The sequence below is a fragment of the Aethalodelphis obliquidens genome, unplaced genomic scaffold (assembly GCF_003676395.1).
Source record: "Aethalodelphis obliquidens isolate GAN/ISIS:26980383/991018 unplaced genomic scaffold, ASM367639v1 scaffold7, whole genome shotgun sequence".
In the NCBI taxonomy this organism is placed as follows: Eukaryota; Metazoa; Chordata; class Mammalia; order Artiodactyla; family Delphinidae; genus Aethalodelphis; species Aethalodelphis obliquidens.
Genome location: NW_020837951.1, coordinates 31,273,225 through 31,299,117, shown reverse-complemented (window position 1 = coordinate 31,299,117; position 25,893 = coordinate 31,273,225). Strand labels below are relative to the sequence as shown.

Genomic DNA, 25,893 nt, shown 5'->3' with positions numbered 1-25,893 from the left:
TGTATGTGAATTACTTAGAGAACTTTAAAATAAATAAGGGATACTTGAGCTTCCCCCAGAATGTCTGGAGTGGTATTCAGAAATCTATATTCTTTTAAAATTCTCTGGGTGGTTTTTATGTAGTGAGTCCCCCACTCTTTTGTTATCTGACATTTTGGGGTCACCAATATTAAAGCATATGATGGGGGTTCTATTAAACGACCACTAAGATTTTTTTAATTTGGGAGGTTGGGATTGACATATATACACTAATATGTATAAAACAGATAACTAAGAACCTGCTTATAAAAAAATAAAATAAAATTCAAATAAAAAAAGCAATAAAAAAAGAATTTTATTGAGTTATAGTTGATTTACAATATGAGTTTCAGGTGTACCACATATGGATTCAAAATTTTTATAGATTATACTCCATTTAAAGTTGTTATAAAATGTTGGCTATACTCCCTGTGCTGTACAATAGATCCTTGTAGCTTGTTTATTTTATACATGGTAGTTTGTACCTCTTAAGATCTTTTTTCGTCTCTGAGACTGGATGATTGAAGTCAGAGAACTCCTGTTTCTGAAGTACAATCCTTTTCAGTTTGAAAACTTTTGAGAAATCTGTGTTGAATTTTTCTTAGCTGATTTGGAGAAAGATGCAGAAGTAAATTAGCTGTGATTTATGGCCATAGGAGTTTTGTTTTTTATTTAAGGATTGTCTCCTCTTAGTATTTCTGCCTGGGCTATGGTTAGCAGTCAAATGAAAATTAAAAGCAGAAGACTGGGGCTGGGTGAGTCAAAACACATGGCAGGAAAAAATCACTGGTGAGGTCAAGTTTAGGGGAGAAGCTGCTGAAGGAGTGGTCTGAGAGGAGCCTTCAGCTGTGGCTTAACAATTAGGAACCTGAGATCACACCTGATGCAGAAGCCAGTTGAAGTTTAGCTGAATAATTGCCATGCCACTGCCCAGTTTAGAGGTTTGAGGCAATCTTAATAAAATGTTACAAATGTGAATTTATATAAAAAGCATGATAAAAGTATGATTTAAAAGAAAATAGCTTTTTAAAGTTATAACAATAAAAATTTTCATTGACAAAAATTCGAAAAATATAGAAAAGTATAAAGAACAGGAATCTTTTTTTTATAGTTTTTTGTTTGTTTGTTTTTAAATTTTATTTATTTATTGATTTATTTTTGGCTGTGTTGGGTCTTCGTTTCTCTGCGAGGGCTTCTCTAGTTGCGGCAAGTGGAGGCCACTCTAAATCGCTGTGCGCGGGCCTCTCACTACTGCAGCCTCTCTTGTTGCGGAGCACAGGCTCCAGACGCGCAGGCTCAGTAATTGTGGCTCACGGGCCTAGTTGCTCCGTGGCATGTGAGATCTTCCCAAACCAGGGCTTGAACCCATGTCCCCTGCATTGGCAGGCAGATTCTCAACCACTGCACCAGCAGGGAAGCCCCAAGAACAGGAATCTTTTATTCATAAGCCCACCTTTCAGAGATAACCACTGCTAATATATTGCTGTGTATTCTTCTGAACTTTTTTCCTATGGAAGTGTACACACACATGCCTATTTCAGAAAAATAGGATTTTCTTATACATACTCATTAGGATTTTCTTATTTTCTTATACATACTCATTAGTATCATTTTTTTTCCAATCATTTTTAACCAATCATCACTGTTAAAACTGCATAATACTCCATCGTACAAAGAGGTACCATACTGGGACTTACCTGGTGGCGCAGTGGTTAAGAATCCACCTGCCAATGCAGGGGACATGAGTTCGATCCCTGGTCCGGGAAGATCCCACATGCTGCGGAGCAACTAAGCCTGTGCACCACAACTACTGAGCCTGCGCTCTGGAGCCCACGAGCCACAGCTATTGAGCCCTCGCGCCTAGAGCCCATGCTCTGCCACAAGAGAAGCCACCGCAATGAGAAGCCCATGCACCGCAATGAAGAGTAGCCCTCGCGTAGCAACGAAGACCCAACGCAGCCAAAAATAAAGAAAGAAATAATTAAAAAAAAAAAAAAGAGGTACCATACTTTAGTTCCCACAGATGGATATTTAGAGTACATTTACTATTATAAAAAGGCTGTGGTGGATATCCACACAGACATTTTGTGTATTTGTCCAGTTATTTCTTTAGGCAAAATTCCAATATGTGTAATTGCTAGATTAAAGGATAAGCATTTTAAAGGTTTTGATACATAGTCGAATTGCCCTCCTCAAACATATAAATTAATAATGCTAGGTTTTGTCATTTCTTTTAACTCATTAGTCATCAACAGGAAAAAAAAGTTTTGTAAGTTTAACCTGCCTTTTACTAGTAGTGGGTTTAAGTATCTTTTCATATACTTATTGTCTGTATTTTATGTGAATAGGACATTAGCTTCCCATTTTTCTACTGTATCAACTTTTTCCTTCTGATTTATATTAAGCATATTGTCTCCTATTTATATTGAAGACATTATCCCTAATGTGGCTTTGCTTGTAGTGGCTTTCCACACATTAAAAAATTTTATGAGTCAAATTTATCAGTTTTTCAATGAGATTTTAAAATTCCTTCTGAGGTAAGAGGCAGCATAATAGAATGAAAAAAGTAGAGGAATTTCAAACAATTCAGTCCATACTCTTACTGCCTGTGGCTGGGTCTCATTTTGCACAATGGGGTAGGAAGAGCACTGGATTGGGAGTCATCACTTTACCTCTCTGGGTCTCAACTTCCTCCTTTGTAGAATGGGGATGAGAATGAAAACTCCCTTGCAGGCTGTAAAAAAGAACTGGAGGGGATTCATGTAAAGTACGTTGTCCAGGTCTCGTATGTAGCAAATCCTATCTAAATATTAGCTATTATTAGGGGGAGAGGGCAGTATAGAATTTTAAAAACTATTTTAAATTCATTTGGCGTTTGTGGGAATAGGGTAGGGATGAGGATCCGAGTACTTTAGCCATTTATCCCCATCTCTAAGAACTACAAAGCTGGAGTCAGAACTTGAGTTCCAATTCTGGGGTCCTGCCCGTTTCCTCGTAGGTGACCTTGTACAAGTCACCTTCACTTCTCCGCGGCTCAGTTTCTTCACCTAGAAAATAGCGATATCATAGACCACCTGCCCTTTTGCTGGGCCAAAGAAACGCTTCAAAAATGCTCACAAAGGGCGGCAAAAACGTCTGTTAGGGTAATGCTTTCGGAGCCTCCACGGCGCCCGCCAGCCCCCCGTGGCCGGACCGAAGGGCGACAGCACCTCCCACCCCCCTCGCTCCCGCCCCGCCGCAGGAACAATAGCTCCCCCGGAGGCGGCGCCGGCCGCGGGCGGGGGCGGAGCTGCCGGCGCGAGCGCTGGGGGTGTGCGCGGGGCGGGGTCGTAGCCACCCCTCCCGCCGGCGGCTCTGTCACGCTCCCCTCACCGGGCGGGCCGGGGTCTTTGTGACGCGGCGGCGACGGCTGCGGACACAAAGGGAAGGCAAGCAGGCGAGCGAGGGGCTGGGCCTGCCCCTGCCCCGCGACCCCCGCCCCACGACCCCCTCCCGCCGCGCGCGCGCCCGCTCGTCCCCCGGCCTCGGTCTCCCCGGCGCGGGCTCGAACCCTCGCGCGCACCCGTCCCGACCCTCCGACTCCGTCCCGAGCGCGGCGGGCCAGGGCCTGGCGGGCGCTGCGGGTGGGGCGGGGATGCTGGGGGACTGCTACCGGGCGCAGCGGCGCGGCTGGTAGTTGGCGCCGAGGCAGCGGCGGGGCTCCCGGCGCGCGGCTGGATGCCCGGGGCCTGCGCTTCCCTGCGCTTCCCGCCGTCCAGGGGCGCCAGTCATGGGCGCCGCGGCCGCTGAGGCGCCGCTCCGGCTGCCGGCCGCGCCCCCGCTCGCCTTCTGCTGCTACACGTCGGTGCTTCTGCTTTTCGCTTTCTCTCTGCCCGGGAGCCGCGCGTCCAACCAGCCCCCGGGTGGCGGAGGCGGCGGCGGCGGGGACTGTCCCGGCGGCAAAGGCAAGAGCATCAACTGCTCAGGTAGGACTGGCCGGAGCGCGCCCCTGCGGCCCCTCCCTCCCTCCGCTCCCGCTGCCGCCTCCCTGCAGGTCCCCGCGACCCGGCTGGGCCGGGCCCGGGCGTGGGGGTCCCGGGAGCTGGGCCGAGGGTGAGCGAGGGCGCGGGGCAGGGCGCAAGCGCGCGGTGCGGGCTTGGGGACCGGCGTGGGGCCGGGGAGTGGCTGTGCGTGAGTCCGTGTGTGCCGGGTGGCTGGGCGCGGGCGGCCGGGAGTGTTGGGAGGAGGTGAGGCCCGGCCGGCGAAGGGGAGGCAGCGGCCGGGGCCGCCGGTGTGATCGTGGGTGTACACGCGGGAGCGCGTGTTTGTGTTGTGAAGGCTCAGGGGAGGGAGGGCGGCCCCAGGCAGGGATTTTCTGTGTGTATGTGTGACGGTGAGGGGCCAGGGGAGTGAACGTGAGCTGGGGAGATTCCTTCTTCGGGCACTCGGGTCTCAGAGGGGTCGTGTGGGTAAAGGGAACGGGTGGCCCAGAGGACGCAGATTGACCAAGTAGAGTGATAGTGGATGTGTGTGTCTTTTGGGTTGAGAGGTGGGCGCTCGGAGCTTGTAGTGACCCCGGGTCTATGGATATGAGCAGGGAAGGTCCTGGGGCCCGGGAAGTGACCCTCTGCTTTTGTGTGTTGCGCTGGGTGAAGCCAGGAGCTCAGAGATGTGCCGGGGGTATGCACTGAAGAGGAAGGGTGCGGGTCCTGGGGTGAACCTCGTTTGTGTCGATTCAGAGGGAGGGTAGCTAGGGAATCATCCTGTGTAGGATTTGGCTAACAGAAAGAGGCAGTTAGGTCTCAGGGAGTGCCTCTGTGTAGCAAGGTGTGAGCCTGGTTAAGGTGGTGTGGAAAGAGGGAAGCGGTTCCGAGGGAGTGATCGTGTGCGTGCGTTTGTCTGCTTTGCGGGAGGGCCTGGAGGTTGGCAGCCACGGGAGCACTGAAGTGACCTCTCCCCTCTCTCCAAGGCCGTCTGCACCCCCGCAGCTGCTGGAAACAAAGAGCCTGCTGGGGACGAGACTGTGGAGGAGGGTATCCTGGCCGTGAAGTTCCCTTTTCCTTTCACAATGGGTCCCAGAGGAGCCCTGGGGCAAGGAGAGGCTTCCAGGTCTCATTTAGGGGTGGGTAGGTCCTCCTGGAGCTGGCCTGGCAGATGCTAGTGATCGTAAGCCACAGCCTTGCTAACTTGCCCTTTTATCAGTTCTCATTCTCCACTTGTCTTCTTTGAACCATGGGTGGGAGAAGCAGCATGGGGGGTGGGGGAGAGGGGGAAAGAGAGGGTGGACAGGCCACAGGGAATCCGGGTAGTCTGCCTGCCAGACAACCTTTGTACCCAAAGGGCTCTTGAAGGGGCATTTTTTTGGGGGGAGTGAGGAGGGAGCCAGAGGGCCTCAGCACAGATGCTTATGCTACCCTGCATGAAGAAAACCTTTGGCCTGCTGTTAAGGTTTGAAGGTCTAAAATTCTTTTAATAATTTTCATAATGACATGTTTTATGATCGGGGAGGGGTTAGCATAGTAAGCAACAGTGTGTCCATTAAAACTTTTCCACCCATGAAATAACTTTTACTTTATTTTTCTAATTTAAAAAAAACTTTATTTTTGGCTGTGTTGGGTCTTCGTTGCTGCGTGTGGGCTTTCTCTAGTTGGGGCGCACGGGCTTCTCTTGTTGCAGAGCACCGGCTCTAGGTGGACGGGTTTCAGTAATAGTGGCACGCGGGCTCAGTAGTTGTGGCTCGCGGGCTCTAGAGCGCAGGCTCAGTAGTTGTGGCGCACAGGCTTAGTTGCTCCACAGCATCTGGGATCTTCCCCGACCAGGGCTCGAACCCATGTCCCCTGCACTGGCAGGCAGATTCTTAACCACTGCGCCACCAGGGAAGTCCCTATTTTTCTAATGTTAAGTGGAATATGGGATGATATTTTAACCATTAATCACACTTTAATGGTTAAAAATAAAAGTCATTTGTATATTAGAGTGCCTTTTTGTAACAAATACTGGTTATCAAACTAGTAAGTGATCACACCATGTCAAAATATTTTATGGGCTAATGTGCTGTGGTTATTTGTTCTTGCTGAGATAATTTGTCCTTAGCAAAATAAAGTGTGTATTGACGGATGTTTTTGTGTATGCATTCTAACTCTTTATGGATAGTACAAGTTTTAAGAAAGGACATAGAGGGCTGGAAACCCACAGGGTGTGGAAAAAAGGGACTGATTTGGGGATTTTGGCCCTTGCTAAGCAACTGTGTGATTCGGAGCAAGTTACTTAATTCTTCTTAGTTTCCTCTTTTATTAAAAGAGGGATTTGGATTTAATAATATCTGAGTCTTCTTTCAAGGGTATATTGATATTTTGATATATATAACAGTAAATTAGGCTCATCAAATAAAATGTTTCCTAATGCTAAGATATACTTGAATAACTGGGTCTAAAGCTAGAGTTTTAACTAAATGATATTTGTAGATTCTTGTCATAACTCTTTCTAGGATGAAGATCTGGGAATGATTCATATGAAAAATAAAATTTTAAAAAATAAATTTATTTATTTTTGGCTGCGTTGGGTCTTCAGTGCTGTGTGTGGGCTTTCTCTAGTTGCGGCGAGAGGGGACTGCTCTTTTTTTTTTTAATAAATTTATTTTATTTATTTATTTTTGGCTGCATTGGGTCTTCGTTGCTGTATGCGGGCTTTCTCTAGTTGCGGCAAGTGGGCTACTCTTCGTTGCGGTGAGCAGGCTTCTCATTGCAGCGGCTTCTCTTGCTGCAGAGCAGGGGCTCTAGGCACATGGGCTTCAGTAGTTGTAGCACGCGGGCTTAGTAGTTGTGGCTTGCGGGCTCTAGAGTGCAGGCTCAGTAGTTGTGGCGCACGGGCTTAGTTGCTCCATGGCATGTGGGATCTTCCTGGACCAAGGCTCGAACCCGTGTCCCCTGCATTGGCAGGCGGATTCTTAACCACTGCGCCGCCAGGGAAGCCCCGGGGCTGCTCTTCATTGCGGTGTGCGGGCTTCTCATTGCAGTGGCTTCTCTTGTTGCGGAGCACAGGCTCTAGGCGCATGGGCTTTGGTAGTTGTGGCATGTGGGCTCAGTAGTTGTGGCTCGCGGGTTCTAGAGCACAGGCTCAGTGGTTGTGGTGCACGGGCTTGGTTGCTCTGTGGCACGTGGGATCTTCCCGGACCAGGGCTCGAACCCGTGTTCCCTGCACTGGCAGGTGGATTATTAACCACTGTGCCACCAGGGAAGCCCCGGAAAATAAATTTTTTTAAGTTGATTAATTAGAGAGCTATAATACTCCAGTCTGAACATAGGCATCTATTAATGCAGGTTGAGATTGTGCATAGATTTTTTTAGTAGCTTTTATTACCTAGGTATTTTCCACAAAGTTTACTCCTTTACATGTTTGAGTTTTAAAATCTAAATGCTGGCCTTGACTCCCTGTTGATTTTCATTTTGGGTTTTGGACCGTCATTTCAGCCTACTCTGACCTTTCTGAAGCCTGATTCTGTCTGGCTGTGTAAGTTGGGTCACTCACAGCTTTGTGGCCCTTGTAAATGTGAAGAGCAGATCTGTGGCTTTATTAAATTAATAGAAGTTGTCTAGATTGTGGAAAAGAATGGAACTATGTGATATTTTACTGCTGACTTGCTTCTAAGTCGGTTGATGTTGATACATTAATCAACCAGATGTTCAGCCAGCTATGCATCCTCCTAGTCGCATTTGACAGATTTTTGAGCTTCTGCTGTTCAACATTTTCCCATTTTGTTCGCCAGCCTATCATTAAAAGATTCTGTCAGATTGTCTTGTTTGAATCAGTATATATATATGTCTGTATCATCCATTTTCCATTTTAGTAATCATATCAAAAAGCAAATGTCATATAGTCTGCCTTAATCAAGAGCACATGGTGGCCTTTTCTTTTTATTGTGTTCAAAAACTTATTTACCCATTCTAGAGTTTTTCAGTGGATATGTGGCAACTTCACTTATGGATTTTTTTTCTGGATTTCCATTTCTCCTTTTTTGAAAATTGAGAATGCATTCTCTCATTTCTGGTCTTCTGGCACCTTGTCAAGACAGCTTAGATAATCAGCAGTCAGATCTTAAAGTTTTTTCAGTACCATAGAGTATGATTTGTTTGGATCAGAAAGCAAATTCTTTTGAACTAGCTCTCTATTCCATTACTGTCCACTTTCCATGCCACTTACCTTAGATGTTAGCTTTGTTTTATCAGAGTTCTACCTTTCCTAGTTTGAAGATCATGCTCTTTGGAGAAGATTACGTAAACAAAGAAGAAACTGAAAGGATCTGTATTATCCCTGTTATTTCTTGATATTACAACATCTTCCCTAAGCAGTGGGCCCTTTGTTTATCTCTTCTTGTTCTAAACAAGACTTAAAAAAAAAATTGTCCTCTGTCTCAGTTCTCCACTCATTGTGGACTTTATACTTACTGTTTTGATTTTATCTTTTTACTTGTACTTATTCTTTTAAAAATTTAACTTATCAGAAAGCTTCATGTTCATCCAAAGAGAAAAAAGTCTGGGAATACAGGATTTATGTGAAGAAAAATGAACCTTGAACCCAGGAGACCAGGTAACCTTAGACATGCCCCCCTCCCCTTTTTCATTTATAATGTGGAGATAATGATAATAGTCTTTTTTGGCTCTAGGGTGTTAGAGAAGAAAAAATGAGGCTGAACATGTGAGACATAGATGTCTTAGGGAATGGGGTTAAAGAGAAAGAAAAACATTCAGAGAGACCAACAAGCCGCACTGGTGAGAGAATTTGAAGTAGGTTTTTAAAATGTCACGGGAATTAGAAGTGGATCCTCTGGATTGTGGTGGTGGTAAGGATGATATAAATGGATGATATAAACTTCAGATTAAGAGAAGTGCCTCGTTGAGAAATTAAGGAAACACTCCCGTTTACCATCACATCAAAAAGAATAAAATACCTAGGAATAAACCTACTTAAGGAGGCAAAACACCTGTATTCCAAAAACTGTAAGACGCTGATGAAAGAAATTGAAATGACACAACAGATGGAAAGATATACCGTGTTCTTGGACTGGAAGAATCAATGTTGTTAAAATGACCATACTGGGACTTCCCTGGTGGCACAGTGATTAAGAATCCGCCTGCCCATGCAGGAGACATGGGTTTGATCCCTGGTCCGGGAAGATCCCACATGCTGTGGAGCAGCTAAGCTCGTACGCCACAGCTACTGAGCCTGCACTTGAGCCCGTGAGCCACAACTACTGAAGCCCACGTGCCTAGAGCACGTGCTCTGCAGCAAGAGAAGCCACCGCAATGAGAAGCACATGCACCACAACGAAGAGTGGCCCCCACTTGCCACAACTAGAGAAAGCCTGCACACAGCAACGAAGACCCAATGCAGCCAAAAATAAATAAATTAAAAAATAAATAAATAAAATGACCATACTGTCCAAGGCAATCTACAGATTCAGTGCAATCCCTATCAAGTTACCAATGGCATTTTTCATAGAAATAGAACAAAAAATTTTAAAATCTGTATGGAAACACAAAAGACCCTGAATAGCCAAAGCAATGTTGAGAAAGAAGAGCAGTGCTGGAGGAATTATGCTCCCTGACTTCAGACTATACTACAAAGCTACGATAATCAAAACAGTATGGTACTGGCACAAAAACAGACATATAGATCAATGGAACAGGATACAAAGCCCAGAAATAAACCTATGCACTTATGGTCAAATAATCTATGACAAAGGCAAGAATATACAATGGAGAAAAGACAACCTCTTCAATAAGTGGTGCTGGGAAAACTGCACAGCTATGTGTAAAAGAATGAAATTGGAGGGAATTCCCTGGTGGTCATAGTTAGGACTTGGCACTTTCACTGCCGGGGCCCAAGTTTGATACCTGGTCAGGGAACTAAGATCCTGCAAGCTGTGTGGCATGGCAAAAAATAAACAAACAAATAAATAAGAGAATGAAATTAGAACATTCTCTAACCCCGTGTACAAAAGTAAACTAAAAATGGATTAAAGACCTAAATGTAAGACCAGATACTATAAAACTCATAGAGAAAAACATAGGCAGAATACTCTTTGACATAAATTTGAAGCAATATTTTTTTGGATCCATCTCCTAGAGTAATGGAAATAAAAACAAAAATAAACAAATGGGACCTAACAGAAGTGCCTTGTTAGTGGCAATTCAGGATTTTGGGGAATAAAAAGTGAATTTTTCCTAATTAGTATAAAATCTTGATCAGGACACTTCTAGATCCCTGGTATGTAATATGTGGGTGTTTATTAACTTATTTAGTGAAACTTGATTGAATACCTGCCTAGTATAACCTAATATACTAGATATTAAGGGAAGATATGAGAGGTCATCTCTGCCTTCAAGGGCCTTATGTTCCAACAGAGGTGGTTAGTTAGCCTCTTACAAATATACACAGGAAATTTCTATTTACTAGACCTGGGCTTTCTCCCTCTTCCCTCCACCCCACTTAAAAGTAAGCTGACAGCATTGGAATTTTTAAAAGGTGTACAGTTAAGTGATTTTTAGTATAGTCACAAAGTTGTACAATCATCACCACTATCTAATTCCAAGACATTTCACCCCAAAAAGAAATCCCACACCTATTAACAGTGATTCCATGTTCCTCTTTCCCCCCAGCCCTTAGCAACTACTAATCTTATTTCTGACGTTATGGATCTGCCTATTTTGGACGTTGCATATAGATGGAATCATACAGTATGTGGCCTTTTGTGATTGGCTTCTTTCACTTAGCCTGACATTTTCAGGAGTCATCCATGTTGTAGCATGTATCAGAATTTTATTCATTTTCATGGTTGAGTAATATTCCACAGTATGGATGTATATGGCACATTTTGTTTTTCTGTCAGTTGATGGACATTTGGGTTGTTTACACTTTTTGGCTTTATGAAAAATGCTGCTGTGAACATTCATGTACAAGTCTTTGTGTGGACATATGTTTTCAATTTTCTTGTTTAACTCTAACATTTTGAGGAACTAGCAAACTTTCCTAAAGGAGCTGCAACCATTTTAGATTTTCCCCAGCACTGTATGAGGGTTCCAATTTCTCCACATCCTCTCCAACACTTGTTATTGTCTTTTTGATTATAGTCATCCTAGTTGGAGTCCTAGTTGAAGTTGTGGATCAATGTGGTTTCGATTTGCATTTCCCTAATGATGTTGAGCACATTTTTATATGCGTAACGGCCATTTATATATCTTGTTTGGAAGAATGTCTATTCAGATCCTTTGCTGGGCTTGATTTTAACTTTCTGCATTAAACATTCCCTTAGTAAACCATACTGTCCGAATCCCACAGCACACAGATGCTCCAGGGGTAGGTTAACTCTGGTTTGTCTGTGTATCATTTGATTTCTCTGCTTACCAAGAATCAGTTGTGTTTGTTCTCAGATTTACTTATACCACTGGTAGTTGTGAGTATAAATTAGTAAATATTACTCAAATAGATGAAATGTGAATGCACGAGGAATTGTTTTTATGCATTGCTTTGGAAAGACTTGATAAAGGCATGAAGCTGAAAGAATTGCCTTTCAGTGAATTACATTGTGGTAAAGACAGCTGAAACAGATTGGGGAAACCTTATAAATCTCTGGAAGGACTCTGTTCCTAGCAAACTTTGCAAGTATTTTTAAGTCCCGTTCTACTGTAAAAGAGAGGAAAACGGACATTGTAGATAACGGACTATGAGTGTGGTTTATCCAAGGAAGGGGGGGGGCTGCATTTGGCAGACCCGGAGGTCTTGATGGCACACGGGGAAATGAATGTACAATTATATGTTTAAAGTTAAAAATGGTTATAATATGTATGTGTCATTTTAAAAAATGATTCCTTGCTCTACCTGACTTTTATGATTAATTCATCAGTGAGAGTTTCCACTATGCAAGGTGCCCTAAGGAAGATACAGATACAGTGTTGAGGGAATGAATAATTCTGATTTCTAGGCATCAAAACAACACTTTCTCTGAATAAGTGGCACTCTAGCTGGGTTTTACAGGCAGAATGTGAGCCTGAAACACCAGCCCCACTTTTGCCCGAGGCCTTTGCTGTTGATGTTCCTTTTGCTTGGAACCTTCTTGTCCCAGTTGTTTATCCCCTCATCTCCTTCACGTCTTTAATATCACTTGCAAAATGATGCCCTAAAATTGCACGCTTTTCCACCTTCCACCCCTTCTGCCCCTCTTCCACTCTAATCCTCATTTATGTTTTCTTCCTGCTCCAAAGCACCTTTTCCTGGGTGACCTGTTATACATGTTACTTATTCTCCGACTACTCTGTGTAGATCCATGAGGGCAGGGATTTTTGTCTGTTTCTTTCACTGCTGTGTTATCTGTGCCTAGAACTGTGCCTGGCACAAAATTAGATGCCCATCTCATACATTTTTTAAAATTAATTAATTTATTTTATTTATTTATTTTTGGCTGTGTTGGGTCTTTGTTTCTGCACGCGGACTTTCTCTAGTTGAGGCGAGCGGGGTCTACTCTTTGTTGCAGTGCGCGGGCTTCTCATTGCGGTGGCTTCTTGTTGCGGAGCATGGGCTCTAGGGCGTGCAGGCTTCAGTGGTTGTGGCATGCGGGCTCAGTAGTTGTGGCTCACGGGCTCTAGAGCACAGGCTCAGTAGTTGTGGCGCACGGGCTTAGCTGCTCCGCGGCATGTGGGATCTTCCTGGACCAGGACTCAAACCTGTGTCCCCTGCATTGGCAGGCGGATTCTAAACCACTGTGCCACCAGGGAAGCCCCCCATCTCATATTTATTTGTGGAATTAATGACTGAATGAATGTAGAAACTGAGAAGAGTTGGAAGGGGTATTCTCTGGGCCATGGGAATGCTGTTGGAAAAGGTACAAAGATGTGACAGTGAGGGGAATATTTGGGGATACTGGGATGTGGGGATTAAGGCAGGAGGTGATCGCACAACTGCCACCATGTTAGAGGAAGGCCTTGAAGGCTGAGCTGAAGGTTTGGCACTTGCTCTGAAGACAAAGGGAAACTTAAAGGATTCGAGTGACATTGTGGTTTTGGAAAACAAAGTCTGGAATTGTTGAAGATGAAAGGGAGAAGGGAAGAGACTGGGAGCATGGTGAAAGATAACAGTAGTGGAAATGGGGAGAACTCAGAGGACTTGTTTGGCCTGCACTGTATTTTAAAAAATTGCATTGGTTGTTAACCATTAAAAATCTTGAGGTGTCACTTAAAAATCTGGATTGTGGTCTGCCCTTGTAAACTTGGAGGTATTGGTAACATTAGGCTCCTGCCACGTGGCAAAAATCCTCCAGAGTTGTCTAGTGGGGCATCAGCTGTTCACTTTGTTAGTCCCTACCCAGCCATCCTTTCATTGACCTTTTTCTCCCTTAGCTTCTGGATCACCTGCCATAGGAGGCGGGATGAACTGTGATGCTCTTGATTTGGGATGGAGAGCCTGTTTGGAGGAGGGTCAAATTGGTGTGTATTCCTTCCCTCATTCCTGTTACTCACCATCACCAACGTAAATGCAAATCCTTATTTCTGCAGTTTCAAACCCTTACCATCTGAGCACCTCTCCTGCCTGTACTCCTTGCAACTTCTGCTGCACTGTTCTTTTTTTTTTTTAACATCTTTGTTGGAGTATAATTGCTTTACAATGTGTGTTAGTTTCTGCTTTATAACAAAGTGAATCAGCTATACGTATACATACATCCCCACATCTCCTCCCTCTTGTGTCTCCCTCCCACCCTCCCTATCCCACCCCTCTAGGTGGTCACAAAGCACCAAACTGATCTCCCTGTGCTATGCGGCTGCTTCCCGCTAGCTATCTATTTTACATTTGGTAGTATATATGTCCATGCCACTCTCTCACTTCGTCCTAGCTTATCCTTCCCCTTCCCCGTGTCCTCAAGTCCATTCTCTACGTCTGCGTCTTTATTCCTGTCCTGCCCCTAGGTTCTTCAGAACCATTTTTTTTTGTTAGATTCCATATATATGTTTTAGCATACGGTATTTGTTTTTTTCTTTCTGACTTACTTCACTCTGTATGACAGACTCTGGGTCCATCCACCTCACTACAAATAGCTCAAATTTGTTTCTTTTTATGGCTGAGTAATATTCCATTGTATATATGTACCACATCTTCTTTATCCATTGATCTGTTGATGGACACTTAGGTTGCTTCCATGTCCTGGCTATTGTAAATAGTGCTGCAATGAACATTGTGGTACATACTCTTGTTGAATTATGGTTTTCTCAGGGTATATGCCCAGTAGTGGGATTGCTGGGTCATAATGGTAGTTCTATTTTTAGTTTTTTAAGGAACCTCCATACTGTTCTCCATAGTGGCTGTATCAATTTACATTTCCACCCACAGTGCTGCACTCTGTTCTTTTCCTTCTCAGCCTTTGCCTTGAATCCACCTCCGACCTCTTCGTGTTTGAAAGCTACCCTGCTATCTCTGACTATACGATTTTCCTTGAAACACTCTCTAACGATATTTTTATCATATTTAGTTTTCCTTTATTAAGTTTATATCTTAGTTTTAGTACTTCCTCTTTTTCAACTTTCCCTTTTTTTCTTTCTAAATTCTTGAGGTGGAAACAGATCATTGTTTTTCTTTTCCCTTAAGACCACAGGCATTTTTGATAACATTCCTTTCATCATTGTTGTAAAATTTATGAATTTAGATATGTTACAGATAGATTGTTTTTTGGTTTTGCATTATGGTCTAAGAATGTGTCATAGAATTTCTAGGTTTTCACATTAAAACTGGCTGTGTCTCTGCGTTCTAGTATGAGAACACATTTTATGAAATATACCTCAGAAAATAAAGTGTTATTTCCTTGGCTTCTTAGTCTCCTATTATATAACTTTTTAAAAAAAATTAATTAATTTATGTAGTTATTTTTGGCTGCGTTGGGTCTTCGTTGCTGCACGTGGGCTTTCTTTTTTCTAGTTGTGGCGAGCGGGGGCCACTCTTCCCCGCAGTGCGTGGGCCTCTCACTGCGGTGGCCTCTCCCGTTGTGGAGCACGGGCTCTAGGCGCCCGCGCTTCATTAGTTGTGGCACGTGGGCTCAGCAGTCGTGGCTCACGGACTCTAGAGCGCAGGCTCAGTAGTTGTGGTGCATGGGCTTAGTTGCTCCGTGGCATGTGGGATTCTCCCGGACCAGGGCTTGAACCCGTGTCCCCTGCATTGGCAGGCGGACTGTTAACCACTGCGCCACCAGGGAAGTCCTCCTATTATATAACTATTAATTTTACTTAAACTTAAAATTTTTTTTTGAATTTTAAACTTTGAGGTAAGTTGATGTAGTATACCCAGGTTTCCCAGTTAAGGTTTCACCACATATGCTCTATCATAGTCTCTTTCTGTATCTAAGTCTTATCTATCTCTATCTATATGTATGTATATCTCTATCTACCTTACATCTATATCTATATTGTATCTATATCTATGTATCTAAATCTTTCTTTTCTGAACCTGACTCTGCCAAGTTGGCTCCTACCAAGGGAAATGGTTTAATTTATGCTTTATATCAGTTCTGTACTTTTAATTCTTTGTGTAGTCGTCTATTGTTAATGAAACATTGAAGCCTCCAGTTATGATACGGGTTTATTTTTCACAATTTTTCTTATATTTTTGTTATTCTGTTAGGGACATATACATTGAATAGTTTTTGTTTCATTTTTTGTTGTACTTTTTATTTTTGTGCAAGGCAGATTTAAAGAATCTCCTGAAGTCATAATGTTGCCCATTCCTTTTTGGATTTGTGTTTGTTTTTTAGTTTTTAAGTGTTGGGATTTGTTTCCCAATGTATATGTAGACCATTCTGCTTTCATAGGTATTCAGCCCGTTTACATTAAGTGAAGTAATTATGATATTTGTGCTACCCTCCATGATCATGATTATCTTTTAAAATGTAAAATCCAGTTGTTTTTAGTATAGCCACAAGGTTGTGCAACCATCACCACAATCAATTTTGGAACTTTTTTGTCCTCCCCAAAAGAGACCTCATATTCTTTAGCAGTCACTCCCCAAACCCCACTCCCACAGCCCTAGGCAACCACTAATCTATCTTTTGCTGTAGATTTGCCAAGTTTAGACATTGCATATAAGTGGAATCATACAATATGTGGCCTTTGGTGATTGGCTTCTTTCACTTAGCATAATGTTTTCAGGGTTCATCCATGTCATAGCATGTTTCAGAATTTCATTCCTGTTTATGACCAAATAATAGTTCATTGTATGGATAATACCACATTCTGTTTATCCATTCATCACCTGATGGACATTTGGTTTGTTTCCACTTTTTTTTTTTTTTTTTTTTTTGCGGTACGTGGGCCTCTCACTGCTGTGGCCTCTCCCGTTGCGGAGCACAAGGCTCCGGACGCGCAGGCTCAGCGGCCATGGCTCACGGGCCCAGCCGCTCCGCGGCATGTGGGATCTTCCCAGACCGGGGCACGAACCCGTGTCCCCTGCATCGGCAGGCGGACTCTCAACCACTGCGCCACCAGGGAAGCCCCTGTTTCCACTTTTGAGCTATTATGAATAATGCCGCTATGAACATTCATGCACACGTTTTTGTGTGCACATATGTTTTCAGTTTTCTTGGGTACATACCTAGGAGTAGAATTGCTGGGTCACATGGTAAGTCTATGTTTAACATTTTGAGGAACTGCCAAACTGCTTTCCGAAGTGGCTGCACCATTTTACATTTTCACCAGCAATGTCTGAGGGTTCTAATTTCTCCATATTCTGGCCAATACTTGTTATTGTCTTTTTTATTATAACCAACCATCTTTTAAGTTCATATATGTTATCCCTCATTTCTCCTATATATGTGATTTCTCTAATGGCGTGTAAATTTTCAATTAAAAAATTAATTAATTTTTGGCTGTGTTGGGTCTTCGTTTCTGTGCAAGGGCTTTTTCTAGTTGCGGCAAGTGGGGGCCACTCTTCATCGCGGTGCATGGGCTTCTCACTATCGCGGCCTCTCTTGTTGGGAGCACAGGCTTCAGACGCGCAGGATCAGTAGTTGTGGCTCACGCGCCTAGTTGTTAAATGGCATGTGGGATCCTCCCAGACCAGAGCTCGAACCCGTGTCCCCTGCATTAGCAGGCAGATTCTCAACCACTGCGCCACCAGGGAAGCCCTCAATTTTGTAAAAGCTGAATTGGGAGATAATGTCAACCCATTTACCTCCTCCTTCCCTCTCCCCCCTTTTTTACATTATTAGAAACATTGTTTTAGCAGAACTATTTTCATTATTCTTACTATTAATTCCATCATTAGCTTCTCTCATGGGAGAAACGAAGCATTTAGGATTTTGCATATTTTTCTTCTCATGCACTTTGAAATTCTATGTTTAAATCTTAAAACTCCCTCAGTATTTGCTTTTAGTTTATTAGATGATTTACTGTTAATCTTTTGTTACTATTTGAATCTATTTCCTTTTTACAAGTGTCATGTATTTTTCATGGCTCAGTAGTTTCATCAGTCTTTGAATTCTAAAGTTCTTAACATATTCTTCTGCCTTCAGAAACTTTTCAGCCATGGCGCCATTTTTCTCATTTTTGTGCAAATATTCTGAGTCTTTCTTTTCCATGGTTTAAAAAAAAAAAGCAAAGAAAAGAAAAAAAAAAGGAAAAAAAAACCCCACACCTTTTTTCTTTGTTATAAAGGCAGTATTTGTTTGATATAAGAAATTTGAGGAATATGGAAAAATGTAAAGAAGAAGTCTGTGATGATTGCCATTCTCCTCTGCAGTATCGTAATGTTTATGCTGAAACGATTTCAATTTATACCAGAAAAAGTTTGAACTTTTTCCTTGATATGGGTGTTTGCTTTGGCATATGCTGTTTAACCTGGAGCCACTATTGTTCACAGGACAGATCTTTTGGAATTTTTCAGTTTACCTTATTTTGCCTTGTCAGCTTTCGTATAATACTGTTTTACAAGTGAATCTAAACTGCTGTTATTTCTATTTCAATTCTGTTGTTTCTAGCCTTATTGTATATTTAGATCCTCTATTGTTCACAAGTCAGCTCAGTCTTTGTTTAGTGTCTTGTGTTCATTTTTTCATAGTTTTTTTCACTTTAAAGTAGTTTGAGATATTTTTTAGGTGGTGCCATTATGTTTACCATTGTTTCCTTCTCCATGTTCAGACCATAAGTGCTTCCTAATTACCATTTAATTAAACTTAGTTTTAAAAAAATTATTCACTATTTTATAACAGTTTGCCATGGTTTAAGGTTGTGGTTGTATCAGTTTCTGTCCCAGAGGGGAGAAGTAACCTTTACAGTTTCCAGTGGTCTTTTGTAAAGATGTCATTTAATCTTTGCAACCCTCAGAGGAGTGATTATTATACCCATTTTTACTCTAGGGAACTGGGATTTCTCAGAGAGATTTAGTGTTGGCCAAGATTATATAGTTACTTAATCAAATAATCAAAACTCTGAATCTGGAACTCTTTCTAATGCACCAGAGTTTGTGAAGTCCTTTTAAAGTTCTCTTTTAGAATAGTTAATATCAGTTTCTTCCGTGCCAACTTGCAGGTTGTTTTGTAGATTTCTGTCCTTGTGGGTGACTTCTGGTTTCTGGCTACCTCCCATTCCATTTGGTATTGCAGACACTAAGGAATAATGGTTTGAAATAGAGCCAGAGATGGGAATTCCCTGGCGGTCCAGTAGTTAGGACTCAGTACTTTCACTGCTGTGGGCCCAGGTTCGATCCCTGGTCAGGGAACTAAGATTCCACAAGCCATGTGGAGCGGCCAAAAAAAGAAAAAAGAAATAGAACCAGAGAGTGTTTTTTTGTATTTAGATTTATTTATTGATATTTTAAATTTTTTGATGGAGGAAATACACTGAATATACATGCAGAATTTTAAAATACTTATGTAAACATGTATATGTTGCAAAATATAAATTGCATTATAACTATATAGTTTCTTTATTTTTCTTTATTTTTTTGGCTGCATTGGGTCTTAGCTGTGGCATGCAGGATCTTCGTTGAAGCATGTGGGATCTTTCATTGCGGCGAGGGCTCTTCGTTGTGGTGCGTGGGCTTCCTTCTAGTTGCGGTGTGTGGGTTTTCTCTCTCTAGTTGTAGTGCGCGGGCTCCAGAGCTCACAGGCTCTGTAGTTTGCGGCATGCAGGCTCTAGTTGAGGCGCGAGGGCTCAGCAGTTGTGGCGCGCTGGCTTAGTTGCCCTGCGGCATGTGGGATGATGTTAGTTCCCCGACCAGGGATCCAATCCGCCTCCCCTGAATTGGAAGGCGGATTCTTTACCACTGGACCACCAGGGAAGTCCCTATATAATTTTATAACCTGCTTTTTTTCACTTCATAATGGATTTTGGTCTTTCCATATCAGTGTATGTGTTTCTGCTGCATACTTTTATGGCTGCATAATATTTCATCAATAACTTATTTAATTAATTCCCAACATATGGACACTTAGGTTTTTTTCCACTTTGCTGCTATAAAAAAAAAAAGCTGATGTTACCAATCTTGTACCTACGTTTTTATATGTTTTGTCTTCTATCCCTATCATAATTTCCTAGGAATAGAATTGTGGGGTTAAGGCATAGAGACAATTAAAATTTCCGTGTATACAGCCATATTATCCTGAGAGGTTCTGCCAATTTATACTGGTATAGTTGGTTTGAGTGCTCATTTTCCACACCTTCTCCAGAGCTGGTGTTAATAAAAAAATAATAGCAAACACTTAACATAGCACTTATGACGTGTCATGCACTGCTCTCAGTGCTTTCCCTATCTTTATGTAATCCTTCATCAACATTGTGAGATGGGTACTGTTATTGTCCCTAGTGTTATTGTCCCCATTTTACAGATGAGGGAACGGAGGCACAGAGTGGTAAATTACTGAGGTGTCACATAGCTGATAAGTGATAGAGCCAGGATACTGATCTAGGAGGTCTGATTCTAGGGTCTGCCTCTTAAACACTGAATTATAATGCCTGTTCATTTTTTTTTTAATTTAGGTAACGTGATTATTTTTTCTGATTCTTAAACTTTTTAATTTTTTATTGAGATATAAATTCACATAACATAAAACTCACCATTTTATACAATTCAGTGTTTTTTTTAATATATTCAGTTATGCAACCATCACCACTATCTACTATTTAATTACAAAGCATTTCCATTGCCCCCAAAAGAATTTCCATACCTATTAACAGTCCCAATACTCTTCTGTCCCTGTCCCCTGGCAACCATATAGGACTTCAGTTTATATATCTGTGAGAGTGAAGCACACAGGTTTGCCAAGCTAGTGAGAAATAGTAAGGGAGAGAGTGTTGAAGTTCGAGATCTTTGAAAGGGCTAGAAAGACCCTGGGTACCATTAATACCCAGCTCGAGATCTAGGTATTTCTTTCTGATCCTGCAATAGACTGTCCTCCCCATCACCTTGCCTGAAGCATACTGACATAGAGGAATTTAGAATTGAAGTAGGCAGCAGGGAATGATTGTAGGTGTTGGGGTAGAGGATTGACATGATCAAAGTGGTGTTTAACAAAGGGTGGTTTGGCAGTAGTGTGCAGAATGGGATGAAAAGTATTGGAGTCAGATAATTATGTGGCACATGTGAATTTCCTTCGTTAAATATAGCTTAGAGAACTTTTAGTCATCTCTGCTGTGGATGCTGTTTAATATTAATGTAAACTGCTTTTGGTTTTATATCATGAAGTATGAGTGCAGTTTATTTTCCCCCTCATATCTTTATAGCAGAAAATCAGTAATGTAATATGGTTAATTTAGTAAACAAGTTGAAGAGAATTTAATTCCTAATTCATCTCATTTGCTGAGACTGAAGTCAACATTTTTTTAAAAAATAAATTTATTTATTTATGGCTGCATTGATGTTCGTTGCTGCACATGGGCTTTCTCTAGTTGTGGTGCACGGGCTTCTCATTGCGGTGGCCTCCCCTGCTACAGAGCACAGGCTCTAAGGCTCTAGGGCACCCAGGCTTCAATAGCTGTGGCACATGGGCTCAGTAGCTGTGACGCATGGGCCCAGTCGCTCCGTGGCATGTGGGATCTTCCCGGACCAGGGCTCGAACCCGAGTCCCCTGCATTGGCAGGCGGGCTCCCAACCACTGCACCACCAGGGAAGTCCCTGAAGTCAACATTTCCTAGATAGATCTGTTGTTTGATTTTCAATGATTTGTGTCATTAAAGGTATCTCTCAAACTGGTCTGGGGAAAGAGAAGAAGTGAATCTTTGTTGTATACCTACTTGTTCTAGGTACTGTTGCTTTTTAATACATTATCTCATCTAATCATTACAATACCTAGGGAAGGTGGTATACTCTACAATGTGAAGCACCAACATGTGAACCTGGCCCGTATTGACCCCCAAACTCACACTTTGTCCATTGTATGGCAAGCTGTCTCTGGGGTTGTTTGAAATCACATTGAGTCTTTTCCCCCATTAAATATAACTGGTATAGAAACTTCTAAAGAGAAAAAATCATCCATGTTCAACTGGTGCAAACACAGCCCCTGTTAACCAACTTTTGTTTTTTCCTGGCTGGATTTTCCTATATGTGTTTTATTATTATTATTTTTTTTGCTGTACGTGGGCCTCTCACTGCTGTGGCCTCTCCCGTTGCGGAGCACAGGCTCTGGACGCGCAGGCTCAGCGGCCATGGCTCACGGGCCCAGGCACTCTGCGGCATGTGGGATCTTCTCGGACCAGGGCACGAACCCGTGTCCCCTGCATCGACAGGTGGACTCTCAACCACTGCGCCACGAGGGAAGCCCCTTATATGTGTTTTTTATACATTAGCTTGGTGTATGTGTATAGCTTTGTCTTCTGCCTTTTCACTTGACATTCATCAGCTATTTCCACATTGCTATATAATATATACAACCTTTTAAACAGCTGTTTAATGTTCCATGGCTGTGTCACACCATTTCCTGGTGATATTTTAATGTTTAAATATTTAAACATTAAATATTCTTAATATTTCCACTGTTTTCAGTGTAGAGATCATGGAACTGTCTTGTAGGCAGTTGGATATGGGGTCGTGAACAAGCTGGGGTGTTTTTGGGAGTGAAAGCATCCTACAGGGGTCCTGTAAGACTGGATTGGTATGCAGGTTTTCCCAAATACTATAAACATCTAGAGAATGAGAATAAACCCATTGACATTTTCTTAAGAACGACGTACAGAGTTTGAACATGTCCTGGAGGGGAGTCAATAAGGAATCAACTGGCGATGAACTGAAAATTTCCACGTGTTGATAAGTACTTAAAGAATACTTATTGTTAAGTATTATTTATTCATTTATAGGACTTTGCCCAACAATGCTCTGAAGGCTGGAAATAGCATTGGCAAAAGCAGATGGAAGTGGCTTAATAAGGTTGGGGAAAAGCAACTGGAGACTTGAGTGGTGGGAGTGCATGAGAATGCTGAGAGAGAAGAAGTAAAATGAGATATCACAATGGGATGGCTGAGGGCAGAATATTTTTATATATAGTAGGAGCCGTCTTGTCTCAGTGCTTTAAGATTCTGGTAGTTGGTTAATCAAAGTTTTTTAAGTGTGGAGTGACAAAATAATTCATAAATGCATGTAGCGTTTTAACTTAAAAATATATATTTATTAAACAGTATTTTGAAAGAGGTCCCAGAATTTTTCTTTGAGAAGAGCTGGAATTTCCCCTTTCTTGAATAAACTAGATTCATAATGCATTGAGTACACATTCCAGTTCTAACGTCTTTAAAAAGGAACTTAAAGACTTGTGGATACAAAAATCTAGGTTTTTATCTTGCCTACACCTAAGGCAATAGCTATTTGTAAAAAGCAACTCATCTTAAGTCTTTCTGTAGAATTCAATTTTGCTTTCATAGAAACAATTTATTTTCACTCTTATGAAGAGTTGAAACCACAGAATGACAATAACAAATACAGTTGGCATACACAAGCTGTATAACATACATAACTGACTCTTGAAGCACAAGAGCTGCTCTCCTGGTTGGAGCTAAAGTACTCGTGAATGTTCTAGAGAGTGACCTAGTAGCCTTGAGGATTCATTGAGCCATGGGCATTGGTTTGTATGTTTTACAGAGAAAAGCACACTTTGGTTAATCTGGAGAGTTGATTAAATTGGGAATAAATTCTAAGAGTGACATGGACTGAGCAGTAGGAGAAGGGAAAAGAAGTGATTAAAAGGGAAGTGGTCAGAGAGTTGGGGGGATAATCAAGATGATTCGTTTGGAAGGGGAGGCCAGGTGTGTCAATTGCTGTAGAAAGGTCAAGAAAAGAGTTGTAAGACTAAGAAAAAAGGTATGGATCTTTAGAGTAGAGGTCATGTTGACCTTTGATAGAGTTTTGATATGAAGGGGGAAGAAGCCAGGCTTTCTAGAGGTTAAGACATTATTAAAGGAGGGGCACCCACTCTGAGCCAGGACTTGACATAAACTTGGAGGCAATATCTTTAGGTCCTCCTATTGAAATGAAAAACAGCCGTAGTAATGTGCAGAGATCTTGCAGATTGCTACTTATTTGACTCACTTTCTTTATAATGATTGTGTTAGAGAATTAAATGTAAAGCCTTTCATTTTATCTTTTATAGTGGATCTAACCCGGGAGTGATTTTGTTCCCTAGGGGACGTTTTGTAATGTTGAGACATTTTTGGTTGTTACAGCTGATCCTACTGGCGTCTAGTGAGTGGAGGTCAGGGATGTTGCTGAACATCCTGCAGTGAACAGGATGGCCCCCGCCCCCAACACAGAAGTAGCTAACCCAAAATGTCAGTAGTGCCGAGATTGAGAAGCCCTCAGTTCTGTCGTAACATTTCCAAAGTGAATTCACTTTTGGCTCCTGTAATTTCTAGCTAACTCATAAGATCCTCCAACTACCTTCTGTTTAATTGGAACGGTGGTAGGAAAGTCACATCATTCTGGAGTGCTAATAGGTCTCATTTTGAACTGCAGCCTGAACCTAGTTAGTGCTGCCGAAAGTTGGGGATTCTGGCAGTTCAGGTTCACAGTAAGTAGGGTTCCTTCGCTTACTGTGTATTGTTCCCCAGCTTTGAAATGTTAATGAGAATTGAGACAAGTTTTACATTTAGAGAATTATATGTCTGGCACATTTGTAACCAGAGCAAAGTGTTTCTGTTTTGAGCCACTCTGCTGAGTGATTCCTTGTGTAAAATATTTCTATTTGGAGAACTGAGTTTTGAGGGCCTTAGAAATGGCTCATCCTTTTTGCTGAATTTCCATTTTGGGCTCAGGAAGGCAGGTGTGTAATTATCATCATCACTGACAGGTAGTAGAGTGCCCTCTTGATGCCTGGTACTGAACAGAATACTTGAAAAGAAGTAACATTCAGAAGATGATCCCAATATAGAATTCCTACTATACTGAGTTTGAGCTAAGGCAGTAGTTCTCAAATTTGGGAGGGGTCAGAGCACCAGAAAGTCGTGACGCTCTTGATAATGTAATTTTATCATGTAAACTGTGATGTAGCACCAGATTATTTAAGACTTTCCTTAGAAACGTTTATCTTAAATTTACATGCGATCATTATGTCAGGATTGTCTTTAACTTACATGTATCAGTGACCTGACCAATAGTGGCTTAAATGATAAGGACTTTATGTGTTCATTTCCCGTAACAGTAAGTCTGGAGGGATGAAATCCAGGGTGGGTGTGGTGATTCCATAATTCTCTCCACACTCTTGCTCCGTCTGTCTGGTCTACCATCTTTAGCTCGTAGCTTTCACCTTCACGCATGTAAGATGGTTTCCACAACCTTAGGCAAGAGGTTTACTTTCCAAGCAGAACAAAGAATGGAATAAGGAAGGAAGAATGGACAGTGCTTATATATCAACTGTGGTACACAACAAGGGATCTGGGGAAATAGATTACTTAGCTGAGTACCTTGTTTCCCAGAACAAAATTGGGGTTCCCTTACTAAGTAAGAAGGAGAGAATAGATCCAAAGTAGGCAATTAGCCACGACGGCCACAATGACAAAACAATTTAAAGTGTATGTTTGTGAGCTTGTGACATTCATGATCTTGTGTTCTCATAAAACACTGTTGGAGGACTTCCCTGGTGGTGCAGTGGTTAAAAATCTGCCTGCCAATGCAGGGGACACGGGTTCGAGCCCTGGTGCGGGAAGATCCCACGTGCCGCGGAGCAGCTAAGCCCGTGTGCCACAACTCCTGAGCCTGTGGTCTAGATGCCGTGCTCTGCAACAAGAGAAGCCACCACAATGAGAAGCCCACGTACCGCAACAAAGGGTAACCCCCGCTCGCCGCAACTAGAGAAAGCCTGTGTGCAGCAACAAAGACCCAACGCAGCCAAAAAAAAAAAAAAAGATACATTAAGAAAAATAAAACACTGTTGGAATTTTTCTATTAATATTCTTTACCTATTTGTTGAACATTGGTTTTGTTGACAGCTAGCAAGGAAGTATCTCAGATAGTGAGGGTTTAAGAAATCTAAGTGAAAAAAAAACTCACTTAAAATGAGAAAATTCTCTCCATTGAAGCTTTTCCCTTTCAAATGAGAAACTGAAATTCTACTTGATTTTAATGAAGGTACATTATAGTCTAGGACACGAGTTTTCCTAAGGAACATGGTTTGGGAACCACTGATAATTAATATTTATGCATACTATTAAATTATTTGTGTCTCTGCTTTCACTTACATTGTTCATAGATAAGAACATTCTTTTCTCTCTCTTTTAATATTACCACATATTGTGGGCAATTAAAACAATGCTATTTCTAAATTTTGTGTAATGATACTATCTATATTAGTTTTATAATCAGAAAAAGTGTTACTAATTTTTCAAGGTCAGTGCAAGTCTTGCCATCTTTGACACTGCACCCTATACTTCAAATCTATTTTTATTTCCT

At 42.1% G+C, this 25,893-nt stretch overlaps 1 protein-coding gene across 1 annotated transcript in view; it reads left to right on the top strand.

Annotated features, from left to right (window-relative positions):
* The first annotated feature begins 3,426 nt into the window (after positions 1–3,426).
* The window catches only part of TMEFF1 (transmembrane protein with EGF like and two follistatin like domains 1), a 94,890-nt gene continuing 72,423 nt past the window's right edge, over positions 3,427–25,893 (top strand). Inside the window, exon 1 of the mRNA XM_027105356.1 lies at positions 3,427–3,983. Within this exon, the coding sequence (XP_026961157.1) occupies positions 3,788–3,983 (196 nt within the window). The 5' untranslated portion in view covers positions 3,427–3,787. The remainder of the gene's footprint in view (positions 3,984–25,893) is intronic.